General features: G+C 42.9%; 1 protein-coding gene across 1 annotated transcript; it reads left to right on the forward strand.

Moving 5' to 3' along the window:
• Positions 1–779: 779 nt before the first annotated feature.
• On the forward strand, positions 780–19,632 carry LOC134934196 (extracellular calcium-sensing receptor-like). Its single transcript, XM_063929686.1, has 6 exons — positions 780–961; positions 10,538–10,829; positions 13,176–14,006; positions 15,579–15,806; positions 18,333–18,462; positions 18,679–19,632. Exons 1-6 carry the CDS (start codon positions 780–782, stop codon positions 19,605–19,607), a joined length of 2,592 nt encoding a protein of 863 aa, XP_063785756.1. The 3' UTR covers positions 19,608–19,632.
• The last annotated feature ends 1,770 nt before the right edge of the window (positions 19,633–21,402 follow it).

Raw genomic sequence — 21,402 nt, forward strand, 5'->3', positions numbered from 1 at the left:
GCGCTGGTTTTGTGCTCACAGTCTGTGAGGTCTGAGTGGGGCGTGGACAGCACCTGCTATATAAACCACCCTCTCAGGCTAGGCAAATGCTGCTGAATCTTTGTTTGTTAGTCAGTTCCAGAGAATTAGCTAGTACTGTGTGACTTTGTATTTACTTGTTGCTTACTGCGAATAGGCCTTGGGATTCGGTACTTCATTCTGCCAATCCGGACCTAGCAGTAAGACTGGAGTCAGTTGTTTAACCTGCTGGGGTTCTTTTGCTATTCTGTGAACCCAGCAGGTTTGCGGCTGTACTCTCAGACCTGCTTGCTTTATCCTCCCTTACTGTGCAGGGCGTCCAGTTGTCAGTTTAATGGCAGTAAGCTGAACTTGTGCCCTGCAAGTGGGGGTTAGGATTGTTGATACTCTCCTTGTGTCTATATTTCAATCTCTGACCAAGGAGTTTATTCCCACACCCGTTGGTAACCCTTTGGGGTTTTTCCTGTTGCTCTTAGCAACATCATTACGGGTGCTCCACATGTTAAATCACTACATCTCGCTTCATTGTCCGCTCTATTCCATCTGAGCATTCCTGACACTAGGGAGACACCCAGTTCCTGAGCCTTTGGGCTTCTCTGATCACTTTGTGTTTATTAGTTATTCCATCACCTCCTGTGTATGTTATATTATACTGTCTGTGAGTTCGTTTGCTTCGCATCCCTCTCTGTTCATACACCAGTATACTCCTGTTAGCACTGGTGTGCGTAACACCCACAGAGGGATTTGCGTGCACTTATAACATGAACTCATCTTTCTACATGCTGCGAATGACTGACCTCAGGGTTTCTATCTTGAATTTGTCAAACCTGAACTGGCTATTCAAGAACTTTAAGTTCAAAATTGCAGTTAAGGATCAATATAGCGTCTGTACCAGGAACAGGCTAAATGAAAGCCTCAACCTTTTTTTGTCTTCTTGGAACGGGTATGACAGGTCTTGCGTAGTGTAAAGACTAGACAGCTTCATGCGGAACAAGACGATTTGATCATGAGAGATCTAAAAAGTATCCCCAGCTGATAATGCCTCTCACTTAGGGCGGGATGTACTAAGGAAAAAATGCAGTAAAACCTCTGTTTTCGGGAGTTTTACCGCATTTTCAAATGTACTAAGACCCCCAACGCCGGTTTTTCACTGCCCAGGGTATTGTCATCTCTGGATGGCAATACCCTATAGAAGCCTATGGGCTTCTTATTGCCGGCCGCCGCAACCCGCCACCTCCGCTGCCCCCGCCGAGACGCCTCCCCCCGGCATACCTTCCTCCAGGCAGCCCTGGTCCCAGAAGGTAATCTCCTCCTACCCCTAGCAATGCAGCCAGAGGTCCTTCCGGGTGCAGGGGGGAGGAGAAGGCGCCGGGGACAGCCTGCTGCCTTGTTCCCGGCAGCTGAGGTGAAGGAGAGCCCAGGAAGGTGCTCTCCTTCACCTCAGTGAGGGGTGGCCCCGTCATCGCATTGCGATGTTGATCGCATATGTTAGTACATATGCGATCAGCATCGCTGCGATGGGCGGCGAGGGGCGGCGATGTATGTTATCCTGCCCTTAATGTTCTGTACAGGAATCAAACCCCTGATACTAGAAGAGAAGCAGACAGGCTGCCACCAATTGCCTGTCAAGCTTCAACACCAAACTATAGGCTTTCCAAGTATGCCTGTCTTTTGGATGACTTTCTTAAAAGGACAGAGGGTTGACTATGAAAGTAGTAACCTCTAACTCCTCCAGATGGACAAAAACATGAGACTCTACCATCCCTAGATCAGTAACAACTTTTGCCCCCTGATGTTGCAACTCACGGATGGATAAGTGGATGCTAACCCGAACCTTAGGATTGGCATAGACCCAGAACAGGTAAAGAGTCTAAAGTGCTGGTGGTGCTGGTGGTGTTTACCAGGGAACCCCACAAGGAAGTTTGGGCTTCACTTGTCCTGACACACAGGTCATGGACTTTTGCCTGAGTTTCCAAGTATGGGACTGGTAGGCACTGGAGATGGTACTTAGACAGTCGCTGTGAAGCAAATGAACACAAGATGACAGACTGGGTCAGAGTGAGATGGGTGATTAGGAACTTTAACAGGCAGCAGACACAAGGATGGCAGGAACCATGAACAGAGCACAAGGAATGCAGAAACCAGGAACTGCACACAGGGAAGGCAGGAACAAGGAACAGTGGTTGAGCATTGGGTAGTGCTGAAGCTATAATGCTAGAGTACGGTATGAGAGACTATACTCTGACAAAGAAGATTCCCCAGGAACTTCCTTATATATGTTGAGTTTGAATTTGTCGCCAATGTGACGTCAAGTTTTAGGTTCATCTGCCCGTTCAAATTTTAAACAGAGCTGTACGCACATCCCTATCGGAGCCGTGTCCGTCTGTACTGTCGAACAGCCAAGGAAGAGAGTATTGCTGCAGAAGTCCACTGCGGATGCCAGAGACCAGTGCTGCAAAACCCAGTAAGTTAACGCCAGGATCCAGCGTGTTGTGACACTTGAGGCCTGTTATATAATCGTATCCAGTTGTGGACAGAATTTGAGTTACCAGGTGCATCTCAAAGAGACTACAAATGCTGAAACCAGTGTCCCTACCTGACTGGCATCTGATGCCACATTACCCAGATACAGTCCCACAGAATGTCCTGAGCATGTACCATCAAAGGGAGCAGTTCTGCTTTTCTACAACTCACCTGCACATAAGAGGTCAGCCATACCCTTTTCTAGCTTTTCAATGAGCCATGGTAAGGTCCTGCTATGCCAGTACCCAGTCAATAGGTGGACATTAACAATGTCAATAGGTTCTGAATATCGACAGTTAGAATGTCAATATGGACTTTAGATCATCAACCAATGAATATCTTGACTTTCAATAATGTCAACATGAGTGTTAACATACAGTTTATTGCTTATTTTTATGGTAAGGGCTTTGTTTAGTGTTAGATCTAGGTTTAGGGTTAGGGCTAGCTTTAGAGTTGGGTTAGAGCTTGGTTTAGTGTCAGGGCTAATTTTAGGGTTAGGGCTAAGTATAGGGTTATTTTTAGAGTTTGGTTAGGGCTACGTTTAGTGTCATGGCTAGGTTTAGAGTTGGGTTAGGGCTAGGTTTAGTGTCAGGGCTAGGTTTAGAGTTGGATTAGGGCTAGGTTTAGTGTCAGGGCTAGGTTTAGAGTTGGATTAGGGCTAGGTTTAGTGTCAGGGCTAGGTTTAGGGTTAGGGCTATGTTTAAGGTTAGGGCTAGGTTTAGAGCTGGGATAGGGCTAAGTTTAGTGTCAGGGCTAGGTTTAGAGATGGGATAGGGATAGGGATAGGTTTAGTGTCAGGGCTAGATTTAGAGTTGGGTTAGGGCTAGGTTTAGTGTCAGGGCTAGGTTTAGAGCTGGGATAGGGCTAAGTTTAGTGTCAGGGCTAGGTTTAGAGTTGGGTTAGGGCTAGGTTTAGTGTCAGGGCTAGGTTTGGGGGTAGGGCTATGTTTAGGGTTGGGTTAGGGCTATGTTTAGTGTTAGGGCAGGGTTTAGTGCTAGGTTTAGGGGTACAGATGTGTCTTCATATATCTTTGCTGCAGCCCCATCAAATAGCCTCTGATGGCACACCAGTTTGCTTGAGAATCTTTTAGCGCTTGGTGACTTTTTGATTATTTTTTGGTGAAAATGCATCTTAGTCACAAAGCAATGTAAATAGGACACACGAGGAGATGATTAATTTGATATATGACACTTGTATATCTGTGTGCGACAAGTCTCTGAATGTGTACACAGCCACAGCTTTTTTCCAGTACAAGTTCTGTTCTGCTCTGTGTACAGTATCAGTCACGCACAATATACAAATGTCATCATATATCAAATTAAACAGTACAGTCTCCTTGTGTGCAAAGGCCGGCATTTGCAGATTTGCATGGGACCTGTCAACTCACTCACTAGTATTGAGGCTATATGTATGAGTACACATCTGCAGGTTTAGTGTTAGAGTCATATGTGTAAAGGGCATTACTGTGTGGTATTATGTGTATAGATGCATTACTAATGTGTTCCATTATGTGTAAAAGGTGCTCTACTGTGTGGTGTGGTGTAACGTATAGAAAGGGCACTACTGTGTGGTCTAATGTGAATAAAGAGCAATCTGGTGTGGTGTAATGTGAATAAGGAGCAATTCATGTGATGTAATGTGAATAATGGGCACTACTGTAAGGAGTAATGTTTACAAGGTAAAGTGGTACTACTGTGTGATGTAACGTGAATAAGGGAAACTATCACATGATATAATGTGAATAAAGTTGCACGACTGTGCGGCGTAATTTGAATTGGGGGTACTGTTGTGTGACCATGCCCCTTCCCAGCAAGATCACACCCCTTTTTGGGCTGTGTGCCGTATGTGTGCACTGTCCCTATTTAAAACATAGGGGGTAAAAAAACAAAATGATGACTGCTATGAGGGAGGGGTGATGGTGCTGGAAAAGGGGTGCAGGGTCAGAGGCGGAACTAGCGGTGGTGCTAGAGGGCACCAACCAAAATCTTGCCTAGGGCATCATATTGGTTAGGGCCGACTCTGGTTGGGCGTTATGCTGAGCCTCCAGAGTCCCGCGTCGACAGTAGCAGCACTGCAGAAACCACAGGGAAAATGTCGCTGCTGAGAATTTCCCAGCGTTTCGTGCATGCGCAGTAGGAAAATCACTGGGAAAATGGCCACCGTGTCATTTTCCCAGAGACCTGCGCAATGCACACTAGACTCTGGGACAGTGCTACAGTCTCCTATTAACCCTAGTGGCCGGGGTCTATTACTCTAGCGCAGCGTTTTTCAACCCATGTGCCGCGGCACACTAGTGTGCCGCGGCTGGTTGACAAGTGTGCCGCAGAGTCAGAGCCCCCTTCACTAACTGTGGACCTTGACAGCGGACACGCGGGCAGTGCTGGGCTCTTCTGATAGTGCCTGAGCCGTGACCTATAGTGACGCGGCGGCATGGCATCACAGGTCACATGCGCTACATAGCATGGCTGGCAGCATGCCCGCCCACCAGCCAGCCCGTACGACCGTCTGCCATCCAGCCCGCATAACGGCCCCATTCGCCAGCTAACCAGCCAGACAGCCGGGCAGCTAGTCTGCCTGCATGCCTGTCTACCGCTCACAGATCTGCACTGTGAGTTTCACTCCAGCCGATGAGGGACCTGAGCTCCTTTCTCTTCTACCAGCAGGTAGGGACCAATGTATTTTATTCATTTTTATTTTGGGAGCAAATGTGTGTTTTAATACTATGGGGGCTAGTGTGTGTGTGTTTTTTGTTCTTGAGGAGGCAAATGTTTGTTTTTATTGCTGAGGGGGTAAATGTTTGTTTTTTTATTCTGAGAGGGCACATGTTTGTTTTTATTTGTGAGGGGAAAAATGTTTGTTTTTTTATTCTGAGGGGGCAAATGTTTGTTTTATTACTGTGAGGGCCAAATGTGTGTGGGGGTTTTCTGTGGTGGCAAATGTATTTATTTTATTACTGTGAGTGCCCGTGTGTTTCTTTTATCACCGTGGGAGCCACTATGTGTGTTTTTCCCCGTGAAGGACTGGTGGTGTGCCTCAGCAATTTAAAAATATTGTTCGGTGTGCCGCGAGTTGAAAAAGGTTGAAAATCACTGCTCTAGCGGCTAGAGAGGAGGAGGTCCGGATAGTGAATGCACACAGGCCTCGTCCCCTCTTGATGCGCCCCTGGTAAGGCTAGGTTTAGGTTTAAGGTTAGTTTTATATTGTTTCCACACTAAGATACTGATACTATTTTTAATTTGTGCCCTCAAATTCATATTTGTGCATTGAAATAACTATAAGAATTAATCTTGACGCTGATGGTGACATCGGGGGGTAAATTTACTAAAGTGGGAGATTTTTAGAACCGGTGATGTTGCCCATAGCAACCAGTCAGATTATATCTATTATCTGCTAGAAGCAGCTAGATAAATGGTAAGTAGAATCTGATTGGTTGCCATGGGCAACATCACCAGTTCTAAAAATCTCCCACCTTAGTAAATTTACCCCCAGGACTTTGTTTTCCAAGATATCAGACTTCTGACGTATTTGAATTTAGAATTATTATTGAACTAATCAGATAAGCATTATCATTCAGGTTCCAGAGAATAAAGTATTCCCTGATAAAGTGACAAGCTCCCTTAGCACACACAGCTGATTGTCTCATTATTTCATTAAGTATAATTATATAGAACTCTTTAGTGCTAGACTAATTGATATACAAGCGGCTACTGTATGTGTTAGAGCAATGACTCTCTACAGTAACTCTCTGAAGATATTCCTTCTAGCACTGAGACGTGGAATTCCCAGCTTCCATACAAAGGAATTTTAAATCCCAGAGCAGAAAAGGATGTTTCCATATAAAAGGGTTTATGTAGAAGCAGCACATGGTTGAGAGCGATGAGGTGAGTACAACGCATACATAATACAAGGCACTATCATACTGTAGTATATACAGTTATGGGGTATATTTAATGGCGGTCATTTTAATTGAATTTTTTATTATCAATTTCAAACAATGGAATTCGCTCTGAATCTATGTTGCTTTTAGGGTCTGAATAACCCATTTGCTAACATTTAATAATCAATATATAAAAATTGTAAGTAAATGTGTGTTTCAGTCCTTCAAGTTAGATAGTTTGACATCGATTTAAAAAAATAAAAATTATTAAAATTGACATTTAGTATATATATTCCCGTATCTTTTTATACACTGCACAACCTTCTTTGTTGTTATTTTGGTAACAAAGGGGCAGATATATTAACCTGGAGACGGCATAAGGAAGTGATAAACCAGTGATAAGTGCAAGGTGATAAACGCACCAGCCAATCAGCTCCAATATGTAAATTAACAGTTAGGAGTTGATTGGCTGGTGTGTTTATCCGTGGTTTATCACTTCCTTATGCCTTCTCCAGGTTAATACATTTGCCCCAAACTTCCTCCATTCCAATCTGTTGACTTCTCCATCTTCTTCTTTCATCTCTATCACATTGCAGGTAAAAATAATTTGCTGCAGTTCCGCAGCCTCTGATGTTTCACAATCAGGATATTATTGTCCTTAAAAGACTTTTACTAAGAAATTGTCGCTAAAAACTTCCTAAAAAGCATCTTTGCCACCAAAATCAGATGGATGAATTATAATTATACTTTTATATATATATATATATATATATATATATATATATATATATATATATATTTATTTTTTTAAATTATTGGACATCTTGGCCATACAATATATTGTACATTCATGACCTGCAAGAAATTAAACCGTTCAAGAAAGTTCATAAAAAGACTATGTGGCATGTCCTCATCCTATATGTGCTACAGTTCTCTGATTGCGTGGAACATGGCTGCAGACTGAGCAGCAGTGGTCTCACAGGGATGGCGTTAAACGGTGACATATTAATCGGGGTGGTGGTTTCTGTTCATGTGTACAATGTGTACTCGAAGCCAAGTTACAGAGAGCACCCTGCCCCGGCCACCTGTAAAACGTGAGACTTGTGGTTTTGGTCATTGTATGAAAGATGAGAACATTTCTCCCTGCAATGGTGAAGCTGTACAGTTACTGTACAGTATGTAATTACACGGCGTCTGCATCCTATAACTGGAGAATCAGCTAAATACTGTGATATGTTATAGGAGTGGATCAATTCAATTAATAGAGAAACAAATTTAGATTAGAGGCTGACTGCATTATTTGTGTTACCAGTCCAATTTTTTTTTGTTTTTGTTTTTTAAATATTTGAATCAACAACGAAAAAATTGCAAATATATTTTGATGTAAAAAAAAAATATCTATAGAACCTGTATTATTTAAATTTTTTTGCAGACTTTGCTCCTGAAAATATATTTTTACACATTTTTCCAAACTGACAATATATCGTATAATTTACCTGCTCCAGTTTTTAATTTTAAAATGTTAGTAATGCAGATGTGTCCTCACTGGTTGTCCGTACACCATACGGCACAAGACATCCGGCACATCTTCTGTAAGATGTGCAGTATTTTTCTTAAAAATTTTGCACCTCTGCAGCATCGCAGTTGCAGCAAAAAACTACTGACTGGGGGGGATCCAATTAACCGTGGTAACGTGCACCTATCCTATTCCAAAATGGTGATAACGGGATTTGCGCGATAATTGTAGCAGGCAAAAGTAATATAAAAAAAATTATAGAAGTCTATTAGTGGCCATAATAAAAGCATTTGGTATAATGAAATTAGGTCAAATGGCGTTACAATAATTTTTTTTTAAAATGTGGAAAAATGTCAGAAAGCTATTTTTTTGCTGCACAATAAGTGCTCTCATTAAATTTGGTGTACATAAAATAGCTACGGTATATATTTGGGTCATTTTAGGGAACTTTAAAAAACAATGGAAATGGACCGATTACTCCCATCAGCAAGCTTAAAAACACTTGTCCCACTCATAAAGCACCCCAATATACCTGTCACATACCGTGAACCCCAATTTCCTTCACTTTGCATTTTTAGATCCCAAAAATGACATGTCATTATTGGCCGATTAAAAATAATTAAAAACTTCTAAGTGCCAAATTAGTCATTCAGGTGTATGTCCCAGGGGTTCTGAACCTAATCCAGACATTTTTTCATTAAAATAGGGAATTGGGGCTACTTAGCCCTATAGTAGCTCAGAGATGGTGAAGAGAAATCCGTGATAAACCCTATGGAGACTTATCGCCAATAACTTATTGCCACTATTAGGATACCGAATTATCACATTTGCGATCATTTGTTGTGAAACCGCATTATCACGTCTAATTGGATACCTCCCACAGTGTACCAGGGCTGCAACTTTATTCGCAAAGGAATTGGTTTTACACACATTCAAAGTCGCAGATGAAGCACAATAGAACTCAGGTGGTAATTCAAATCTGATCGCTGGGCTGCGTTTTTTGCTGCAGTGCAATCGGATAGTCACCGCATACAGGGGGAGGGGCAAAGTGCTGTGCAAGTGTGCGATCGCTTCATTAGCAGAGCTGCACAAAATCAGTTTGTGCGGTCTCTGCACAGCCCAAGACTTACTCAGCCGATGCGATTGAATCGTGCTGATCGGGCCCGGGCTGACGTCAGACACCCTCCCTCAAAATGCCTGAGCCCGCCTGCGTTTTTACGGACACTCCTAGAAAACGGTCAGTTGCCACTTACGAACGGCCTCTGCCTGTCAATCTCCTTGCGAATGCCTGTGCGACTGGATCCTTTGCACCATCCTGTTGCAGGGCGCCGATCCCCGTAGCAGCCGTCCATCGCGCTTGCGCAGTGCGGCCCAGACGCATGAGCCGTTCGGATCTGATCTAACGATGTCCGAAAACGCAGCCCAGCAATCAGATCTGAATTACCCCCACAGATTCCGACTCAGTAGAGATGTACTGTACAAACGTCACACCATATTTAAAAAAACTTTTTAATAATGATTCATAAAAATTTACAAAAACAGGTGAAATCATGTGACTTTTGCAATCCAAAACCCAAAATTTGGATTATATGGCCTAATTCAAGGTTGATTGCAAAACAACATTTTCCTCTAATGGGCAAAACCATGTTGCACTGCAGGTGGGGCAGATATAACGTGCAGAGAGAGTTACATTTGGGTGGGTTACATTGTTTCTGTGCAGGGTAAATACTGGCTGCTTTATTTTTGCACTGCAGTTTAGATTTCAGTTTGAACACACCCCACCCAAATCTAACTCTCTCTGCACATGTTACATCTGCCCCACCTGCACTGCACATGGTTTTGCCCATTAGAGGAAAATGTTGTTTGCATTCAACCTTGAATAAGGCCCAAAATCTGAATTCTAAGCCGTGAGAATATTTAAATCGGGGCTCTATTCGGATCGGATCTCCCCAGGAGTTCCAGACAGTGTTTTAGTTCGGATCCACTAAATATGGGTGGACTCGGATTTCTGTAGAACCGAACTGCAAATATCTAATTTAGACAAACATTTAGGGGTAAATTTACTAAGATGGGAGTTCTATTCAAGATGGGATGTTGCCCATAGCAACCAATCAGATTCCAGGTATTATCTTCTAGAAGGTGCTAGATAAATGAGAAGTAGAATCTGATTGGTTGCTATGGGCAACCTCCCATCTTAAATAGAACTCCCATCTTAGTAAATTTACCCGTAGAGTGAGAAAGATACTCGTTGCTGCCAAACCGCACAGGGCCTGGCACGCCGATAGGTGCTATTTGGCATAACTGAAGCAACAGTCTGTAGTTTGCTGGAGATCAACTACTGGCTTTACTTCATGACCCCAATTACCTATGTGCAGTATGTACTGGGTATGATTTGTGGGAACTCCTATTGCATGTATTTAATAATACTGTATGTAGGTTATTGGTCTATAAGTAGCTATTCACAGATTCATTGCTTACGTCCTGTAGTAGCATGGCTTTGCAGGCTGAGTAGACAATAGTGTTGGTGATTTTTACTGTACAGTACAGGAATCCTATCCTCATCAGAAGATGATAATAATATTATCTTTATATCTGACACTCAGGTTCAGGTTTGAAAACTACCAGCGGGTCCAGGCAATACATTTTGCAGTGCAGGAGATAAACAAGAACCCAGATTTTCTGCCAAACATCACTTTAGGATTCCAGATCTATGACTCCTGTACAGTCCTGCAAAGGGCGCTGTCAGGGACACTGCAACTACTGAGTGGGGACGGGCAGCCTCTGCCTAATTATCGCTGCCGGCAAGATGTCCATTTGGCGGCAGTGATTGGCCATTCTATTTCTACATACACCATCCAGCTGGCTCACATTCTAGGGCTGTACCAGTATCCACAAGTAAGTGCCTTTGTATCAACTGAACAGACAATTGGTGCTAGATTAATGTGAATGAAAAGATTGTACCCCATGAATAAAGTCATAAAAGAGGGAAATGTAAAAAGAAAACGAATGTTTAATAATATTTACTATGACTTAAGGCTTAAGGCGACGTCCTCTATGAGCAACGTGGCCTAGTGTTTCCGCTCCCAGGCTGGGGCGGTCGGTGGCCGGGCATACACATTGAGCGATATGACATTCAGTGACATCACGCAGCGGCCGGGCAGCTCTTGACCGACAGTCCAGACTGAGCTACCTGCACGGCCGATAGCGAGGGTCGTTAACGACCCACGGAGCCGCACATCAGTAATCCGCGGCGGCATACAGACTTGCCGAGAAAGTGAGCGTCGTCGTTCAGGAAGGGTGAAAATGAACGTTGTTGCTCATTTTCTCAGCTAGTGTGTATGCACCTTTACTGTTTATTCTCCTCTCTGTGGGGTATGTTTACTAAGCTGTGAGTTTTTTTTAGAAGTGGAGATGTTGCCGAGAGCAACCAATCAGATCCTAGTAATTATCTTCTAGAAGCCGCTAGATGAATGTTAAGTGGAATCTGATTGGTTCCTATGGGAAACATTTCCACTTCTGAAACAACTCCCACTTTAGTAAATATACCCCTGTATATCCACATCTTTAGTCTTCCATATGCACTACATAAAAATATAATGCAGTTAAAGTAATAAGTAATTCAGTAGACAAAAGTGGTGCATTCCCCAATAGTCCTAAAACATGAAATGCTACAGTACATGTAATTACTTTTAGTACATGGTACTTTTTATCATTGTATGTATTTCATGGTATAGGCATCAAGGGGATGTAGCTAAAATGCCACCAGATGGGATCCAGGTGGTCGAAATCCCGACGCTGGAATCCCGACCAACGGCATAAGACCGGCGTCAAAATCCTGACGAAGCTAGGGATCCCGGCATAAAAATACAGATGCCCGGAATCCTGATCCTTCTTCCAGATGTTGGGGGGGGGGGGAAGTTTTAGGTTTAGGCATTATAAGGGGGGCAGGGACGGGAAGGTAATGGTAAGGTACCGGGGAGGGGGTATTAGGCACTTAGAAGGGTTAGGTTTAGGCAGCGAGTAAGGGAGGGTTAGGGTAAGGCAACACCAGTGAAAGGTTAGGTTTGGGTACCCACAAGGGAATGTTGAGGTTAGGGTAGGGGGCAGGAGGCAGGGGAAGGTTAGGGCACTTTTGGAGGGAAAGTCAGGATTCTGATGGTAGCGATTCCACTGTCAGGATTCTGACAATCCACATCAAGTGCTCTCTCAAGTTCTATAGGCTAAGAAGGTGCAATTACAATTAATTAATGTCCATTGTCCCATTGCAGACTCTGGAAAGGAAATTGATAAAAGCATAATCTAATGAGAGCTTTGCCCTAGGGGGATGTAATGAGAATCTTCTGTTCCATGCAATGCTTCCAGATGTTTTTCAGCATTGAATAAATAAATTTCAGATCAGCATCTATGACTTACAGTATATTACTTTTCCTTTTTCTAAACTTTCATGTTTTGATTTGTCCTGTTTCCATTTAAAAAAAAAAAAGCTCTCAGTAATATTTATTTTACTGCAGATTATTGCCCTCTGTTATAAGGCATTTTAATTTCTGTAAATTTTACTCTAGTATACATCAATTAGGAATGGATAGCAAAGGATCCGACATCAATGGTCACCATCAATGGTGACATCAGCATTTTACATTGATGGCAGGAAACCATCGACAGTGAACCATCCATGATTTGCACCATCGATGGCCATTACACACAATGTAGACGGCGGGTTTGACCAGTTGGGCGGCTGGATATATTAGGTGGCAGCAAATCAAGGAATGGGGATGGGGCTATGCAGGGTGCAAGTGGGGCAGGGCTAAGCTCTTTGTCTACACATTCCCAGATGTGTAAGATGCATACAGTATGTAGGCTATTTCCAAAAATAAATAAATCGTAAGATGAGACTGCATTGGGGACTCTGTAAATCTCCGTCAGAACCAAAATTTTAAATTGTAGTTAAAAAAATAAATAAAACAGATGTTTCTTTTTTTTTTTTTTTTTTACGTTTTACCTCCATAGCATCAGGGCAATTTCGGAGGGTTTTGTCATTCAGAATTATGGCAAAAAAATATAAATATTTTTGTAATGAAAGAGAAAGACATTTTAGATAATGTAGTATTCTGTTAAAAAGCCTCTGACACATTGGAGTATTGTAGTGTGATTTAAAATAGGTTGATGTTTTTGTACATACAGTATGTGAATTTTTTCTTTCCTGTGTGAAGCTTCTAAAAGTTGTTTTGTAACTCACAACAGATCAGCCACTTCTCCACAAGCTCGCTTCTCAGCAACCGTGTACAGTTCCGCTCCTTCTTTAGAACAGTCCCTAGTGATGCCTTTCAGTCCCAGGGTCTGGCTCAGCTGGTGCTGCATTTTGGGTGGACCTGGGTTGGACTAGTAGCCACTGACAATGACTATGGACAACAAGGTATCCAAATGATCAAGAGAGATATTCTAAAAGCCGGTGCTTGTGTGGCCTTCACAGAGAATATTATTACCAGCCAGCAAGACCGAAATGCCCCACATGTTGTTGGGGTCATTAAAGAATCATCGGCCACAGCAGTGGTCATCTTTTCCACCGATATAGACTTAGTCTACGTTCTTGATGAGATGTTGAGACAAAATATCTCAGGGAAGCTATGGATTGCCGGTGAGGCTTGGGCAACTTCTCCTTTCTTATCAATAAACAAGTATTCTAGACTTCTTGTTGGAACCATTGGTTTTGCCCTACACAGCGAAAGCATGCCAGGCTTTGGAGATTTCCTCAACAGCATCCACCCATCTATGCCTGTGGGAGGTGAATGGATAAAAATATTCTGGGAGGAAGTTTTTAGCTGTAAATTCCCAGACAAGAAAAACTTCACAGCCTCTTCGCAATCATTAATTCCTGAATGTACTGGTGGAGAAAGTCTAAAAAGCCTACAGAACAGTTATAATGATATCTCTGGCTTGAGGGTAACTTATAACATCTACACAGCCATCCGTGTTGTAGCCAAAGCTCTGCAAGATTTGGGCAACTGCAGGAACGGAAACGGGCCATTTGCTAATGGGTCATGCACTGATGTCAGGAACTTCCAACCATGGCAGGTTAGAATATCTAAAAACACACATACCAAATAAAATTGAGTATGCAATTGCATAGATGTTCTCACTCACAAAGCAAAATACAAATAATAGTGATGTAATTATTCAGGAAAAATGGGGAAAGCAAGCGCAACAGAATTGAGAATAGATGTTAAAAATATGTCTGTTCTTGGTATGAGGCCAAGATCTTCGTAATATTCATTTGCAAACATGGACACATGGGGGCATATGTACAGATGTGTCCACTTACACCTTTCCTATTTTGCCAACTCGCCTGGAGGCACACAAGGATCCTCTAATAGGCACTACATGGATCAGCATTTCCTTAAGCCAGAGTTTCTCAAATGCGGTCCTCAAGGCACTCCAATGGTCCAGATTTTAGGTATATCCATGACTCAGGACAGATGGTTAAATCAAATTGACTGAGGTGCTCATTAAGTCACCTGTGGCCAAGCATGGATAAACTTAAAACCTGGGCCATTGGAGTGCCTTGAGGACCACATTTGAGAACCTCTGCCTGAAGCTGCTGGCCTCATGCATGCCTCTCAGAAGATCTGTCTGGTTTCAGCACCAGGGATCGGGCTAGTACAAGTCCAATCTGACAGGTAATTTGTGCACAGGAGATTGCACCTCACTCTATTTTATCTGCATTTATCAGATTTCAAGCCACTTCCTTACCACTCTAATACAGACAACAAAAATTGATTAATGGCATTAGATTGCAAACATGACCCTTTATATGCCATCTACTCCACATGCCCCTTTATATGCAATTAAAGACCCCTTATGCCTTGGGCCCACAAAGTTTCCCATTACAATATTTGTAAAAAGATTGTGCAAATGTAATCATGTTGGTGGTCAGTGCTCTATATATTAATAGCAGAAGGATGACTTTTATGAGTGCCATATTTCTATGATGCCGTTATAAGAACAGGGCACATGATATGCAATGAAAGGTTTTGGTGCGTAGATTTGCAGAAAAATATTGGCATTGTCATTTGTTGCTTTGTTTTGGAGTTATGTGGCAAAATGTCCACCAGCCATTTACAATGCATCACCATTGTGCTCTGGAAAGTGTGACAGTTGGTGAACTCTCTCTGTGCACCTGCTGGGTGACCTGGAACATCGGACCTGCTGGGTGGTCTAGAAACTGTGGCAGGTATGTGCTGCCACCCACTAAGCAGGGATATTTCCAAATTCAACTCCTAAGGAGGTTTTAGGGGAAAAATGTTCTGCCCAGCAACCAAGGGGTAGGTGCCATTGTAGGGAGTATGGAGTAGATAATAGTAAAAGTAAGGGAAAGGGAAGCACTTGTTTGTGGATTACTATTTAAAATTATAAGGGAAAGGGAAAGTTCAAGCAAGAAGTGAGTTGGTCAGGAAATAAATCTGCATTGCCATGTTGTACAAAGCTTTAGAAAGCATCACTATGTTCAATTTTTCATGTACAAATCACTCACAGTAGAGTCAGCATTACTGGGGCCTGATGTACAGTATACTGTATTTCAGATTATATTTTCGGCTTTCTTCTGTACATATACACATATCCTCAGTGGTACTGTCCATTTGTATGCAGCTATTACACTACATGAAGAAGGTGCATCTGAGGATGACCAGCGGCAGAGAACTCTTCTTCAATAAGAATGGAGATCCACCTGCGCAGTATGACATAGTGAATTGGCAGCTGAGTCCAGATGGAAGACTCCAACAGGTTACAGTGGGAAGTTATGACACCAGCGTCACCACTGGAAATGTGTTCATCATCAACACTAGCTCTGTACAGTGGGGCACTGGAGTAAAGAGGGTGAGACGTTGTTTGTGGACCTGTTTTGTCTTCTGTTAGATTGCATGAGGCTAATTACTCTAATAAGGTCATTATGGTTTTCTGTCTACATTACTGAACTTCTTTAATTTGTTAGCTCACTACGATCATGGATTCATAGATAAAACATTATATTTTGAGATTTTTTTTTTTTTTTTTTTTAAACATTGCTTTCTGGATCTACTCACACAACATTATCAAAGTAAGAAACAGTAATCAATCTATATTCTGTCTTCAACAGTTCTCGCTACATGCCCCGTCATGCTTCACAATACCCACAAACAGTAGCATCAACGAACATCTAGAATATCCTGACATAATAAAAAGAAATTATCGCACACAACATATGCGTCACAATTATACTGCCATGTAGAGTAGAGATCCACTTGTTGGTGTTGTTGAAAAAGTTACATTTTCCAAATTAAATGTCATTTTATGTAGCAAATGTAATGACATATAAATGTTTTTTTCCAAAGCGTCTTTTGTTACATTATGGGCTGGATGTAATGCCTTCTGGGTTGTCCGCAGGCGCAAGTTGTAGGCCAAACTTGGGCATTTTTTTAAAAGCGGCAATAATTTACAATGCAAACCCATGCCTTGTAAGTGGTTGCCGCTTTAAAAAAAAGTCTGAGTACGGCCGACAGCCCGCACCTGCGGCCAACTCGGATGGCATTACATACCGCCCCATAAATCCAGTGGAAACTTATTTCCTCCAGTATTCATACTGGCCAATCAGAAAATAGATGTAGACACCTTAACATAGGTAAATATTGAAATGTTATCAGCTGGAGGAGTCAGTATGCTAACAAAAAAAATCAGAAAATTACATAGTGGTCTGGTGTCGTCGTCGTCATTGTCATCAGTCAATCATCGTCGTCATAATCATCATCATCATCATCATCATCATCATCATCCTGTCAACTGGACACTGTTCTTTTACCTGACTCCAGTACACACAATGAATAAGACCACAAATCATGTACAGTACATCTAAATTATATGGAATAAATCTGTTCATTGCCTCACTCACCCTACCTGTCCCACTTCAGAATCTCCCAAAACTGCTAGGTTTGCTTTGGAGCTACAGAATGTGCATGTGACAATTTTGTGTCCTAGAGCTTGAAAACATTTGTTCATTGTCACTTAAATTTTCTTTACATTTTCTTTGCGCCTAGAAGCCCAAGACCAAGTTTCCAGGGCAGTGAGCATGGGTTGGGGCTGAAATGCTGGTGGGCGGGATGCCGACGGTCAGAATACTGAGCGCTGTATCCTGCTGCTTAGAATCCTGACAGGGGTCAGTAGGCAATCTACCCCTCACCACCTAATCCCCCCCCCCTCCGCAGCCTAACCCTACCTCTCCCTGGTGATGCCTAAACCTAACCATCCCTCTCTGCAGCCTAACACTAACCCTCCCTGTGGGTGCCTAACCCTAACCCCCCTCCCCTCAGCCTAAACCAAACCCCCTCTTCCCTCAACCTAACCTTCCTCCCGCAGCCTAAATATAACTTTCACGCTGCACCTTATCACTCTGACATCCCGGCACTCACTCGATCGGGATCTGTCTTGCTGTTGGGATGCCAGCGCCGGTATTGTGATCCTATTCAGGATGTCGGCACTGGCATTCTGATCAGTGTCGGGATCCCATGAGCATATGTCAGTGTCAAGTTATACACCGAATACAACGACCCTAAGCACACAGCCAAGATATCAAAGGAGTGGCTTCAGGACAACTCTGGGAATGTCCTTGAGTGGCCCAGCCAGAGCCCAGACTTGAATCCGATTGAACATCTCTGGATAGATCTGAAAATTGCTGTGCACCAACGCTTCCCATCCAACCTGATAGAGCTTGAGAGGTGCTGCAAAGAGGAATGGGCGAAACTGCCCAAAGATAGGTGTGCCAAGCTTGTGGCATCATATTCAAATAGACTGGAGGCTGTAAGTGCTGCCAAAGGTGCATCAACAAAGTACTGAGCAAAGGCTGTGAATACTTATGTACATGTGATTTCTTAGTTTTTTATTTTTAATGAATTTGCAAAAATCTCAAAAACACTTTTTTCACGTTGTCATTATGGGGTATTGTGTGTAGAATTTAAGGGGAAAAAATGAATTTATTCCATTTTGGAATAAGGCTGTACCATAACAATATGTGGAAAAAGTGAAGCGCTGTGAATACTTTCCGGATGCACTGTATATACACAGAAGTGACCCCAACCAGCCATTGATGGGGTAAGTCTCTGATTACTTCCCCAGTGATCTTTTATTAATAAACAGGTCCAAAAAAGATTATCCACAATTAATAGCAAGAACAGAAATTGGTTTCAGACTTTTCTTTTACAAATACATTTTATATACTCTATCTATCTATCTATCTATCTATCTATCTATCTATCTATCTATCTATCTATCTATCTATCTATCTATCTATCTCTATCTGTGTATTTATGTGTTTCCTAGCTATTTGTATCACAAATTGGATGACAAATATCTCTTATAAATATTGTCCCCAAGGTCCCTCTCTCGGTCTGCAGTTCTAGCTGTCCACCAGGATTTAGGAAAGTGGCCAAAAGAGGGGAACCGGTGTGTTGTTACCAATGCATCCCTTGCCCTTATGGAGAGATTTCCAACCAATCAGGTGAGTGATAGAATGTCACTATAGACATGTTCCATGTTTTGTATATTTATTGGTTTTTGGTCAAAAGCCACCTGTTGTGGTTATCCAACCCACTGTATATAACAATCCACGCTCATGTTGCAGCCTCTGTAAGTGTTCTAGAAAGGAATCGCTTCACTAAATTCCAATTATATCATTATGTGAAGATAAACTGATGAAGCCAACTTGTTTTCCATTTTCCAGATTCAGTAGATTGTACCAAATGCTTGTGGGATACGTGGCCAGATCCAGCACAAGATAACTGTGTTCCAAAGACCAGAGAATTTCTGGCCTTTGAAGATCCTTTGGGGGCCACTTTAACTGTGACAAGTATCTCCTCATCATTAGTTCCCATGGCAATCTTTGGACTTTTTATTCATTATAAGAACACACCCATTGTCCGAGCCAATAACTATTATTTAAGTTGCCTTCTTCTGGTGTCATTATCCCTTTGTTTCCTCTGCTCGCTGGTTTTTATTGGTTACCCCAATCCTCAGAAATGTCTTTTACGCCAAGTTGCATTTGGCATTGTGTTTGCCCTTTGTGTGTCCTGCATCTTGGCCAAAACCATTATGGTCGTCATAGCCTTCAAAGCCACAAAGCCAGGTAGCTGCATGAGGAAATGGACAACTTCCAAAGTATCCTATTTTGTCATCGTTCTATGTATCATTACTCAATCCTCTATCTGCGTTATGTGGCTGATGTTGTCCCCTCCTTTTCTGGAACTCAAAACAGAAATTAAATTCGGAGTAATCATTGTTGAATGTAACGAGGGGTCACAGATTGCCTTCTGGAGCATGCTGGGATATCTTACTCTTTTGGCCACCATTAGTTTCATAGTTGCCTTCTTGGCCAGGACACTTCCTGACAGCTTCAATGAAGCCAAGTTCATCACCTTCAGCATGCTGGCCTTCCTCAGTGTCTGGGTGTCCTACATCCCGGCCTCCCTCAGCTCAAAGGGCAAATACGCTGTGGCCATGGAGATATTCGCTATCCAGTCATCGAGTTGGGGTCTGGTTATTTGCATGTTTATACCTAAATGTTTTATTATTCTGTTCAGACCCCATATGAACTCCAGAGAACATCTCATGGGGAAAGAGAAGAATCAGACTGATAAAGTTAAAAAGATCTGAAACCTCAAAAACATTTGTTTACTGGTATCCCTAACTCTACTCGCAGTGTTGTTCTAAAACAAGACATGTACAGATTGCATTCTGCCTTAAAAGCCTTGTTGTAAATGGTAAAACAATAAAAGTGTGTGCATGCTTAAAACCTACACCTTACATTTTATAATGATTGTAATATATGTGCTTTGATAAATAAACTGTGTAGTGGACGCATGCACTGACTTTTTACATCTCTACTACAGCTTTATTTCATCAGGATTACTGTTGACGAGTAACAATTACACAGTAAATGTTCATAGCCCTGTCACTAACTAATAGGGAACTACACCTAGTCACCGACCAGCTTTTATCATAAATCCATCCCAGACAGCCTTTTATACCTTAGACTCCTCCTCCTATTCCCAGACTGACAGGCAAATGACACTCCCACCTTGCCTTGAAAAGGGAGCTCTTCAGAGCTGCTCTGGTTGATTAATCACATGCTTTCAGCTGCTCCAGGCTGAAGATTAGAACTAGAAACAAAAAACACTAGTATCCCCCAGCACACGGGATGATATCAGCAACAGGATTTGAAAACTAAATGGTGGTAGATAATTCATGGATCTCAGTTGCATATATTTGCAAAGACATGGTAAGCCCCCAGGCCAACTTCAAGGCGTCGCTGAGTACTGGGGGTACCTAACATTAAGTCTAAGGTCATAATTCTGACCTGATTGCTCCTCTGCAAATTTGCAGAGATTTGCAATCAGATAATCGCCACCCAGAGAGAAAACTCACCCTGTGCAAGTTTACATAAACCTTTCGAAAATCTCTATGAACTCCGGTCAGCTGCAATTCCATTTGCAACTCACCCACCATCTAAAGTTTTTTTCCAGTCTGTGCGCAGCCCATAACCTACTCCTACAGTGCGATACAAACAGGCTGATCAGGGCCGGAGCTGACTTCACACACCCGCCCTGAAAACGCTTGGGAATACCTGTATTTTTCCTGACACTCCCAGAAAACGTCTAGTTACGCCCCCCAATGCCCGCTTCCTGTCAATTAACTTGCAATATCACTGGATTCTCATGCAGTTTGGCCTCACGTATGCGCACCACAAACTGTACGCAAGCACAGTTGATCAATAATTGTCCGCCTTACGAATTTGCTCAACAGCGATCGGGTCTGAATTAGGCCCTAAGTCCGTGGCGCGGTACCCCACAAACCGGCAAGGGCCAGACACCCCAGGGCAGCACACTAGTGACAGGCTAAAGTGTTAGTGAATATTAGGAAGCACAAGCTATAGCTAAAAGATGATACCCATGTGAAAAGTATAATTATAAAAGTGGTATTACTGTACTAGAAAATTATGGGGCAGATGTATTAACCTGGAGAAGGCATAAGGAAGGGGTGGTCTTCTGTTTGCCGGCGGTCGGGCTCCCGGCGCTCAGTATACCGGCGCCGGGAGCCCGACAGCCGGCATACCGACACTTATTTTCCCTCGTGGGGGTCCACGACCCCCATAGAGGGAGAATAAAATAGTGTGGCGCGCGTAGCGTGGCGAGCGCAGCGAGCCCGCAAGGGGCTCATTTGCGCTCGCCAAGCTGTCGGTAAGCCGGCGGTCGGGCTCCCGGCGCCGGGATGCTGGTCGCCGGGAGCCCGACCGTTGGCCAGCCGTAGTGAACCCTAAGGAAGTGATAAACCAGTGATATGTGTAAGGTGATAAAGGCACTAGCCAATCAGATCCTAACTGTTCATTTACATATTGGAGCTGATTGGCTGGTGCCTTTATCACCTTGCACATATCACTGGTATATCACTT

The sequence above is a fragment of the Pseudophryne corroboree genome, chromosome 6 (assembly GCF_028390025.1).
Source record: "Pseudophryne corroboree isolate aPseCor3 chromosome 6, aPseCor3.hap2, whole genome shotgun sequence".
NCBI lineage: Eukaryota > Metazoa > Chordata > Amphibia > Anura > Myobatrachidae > Pseudophryne > Pseudophryne corroboree.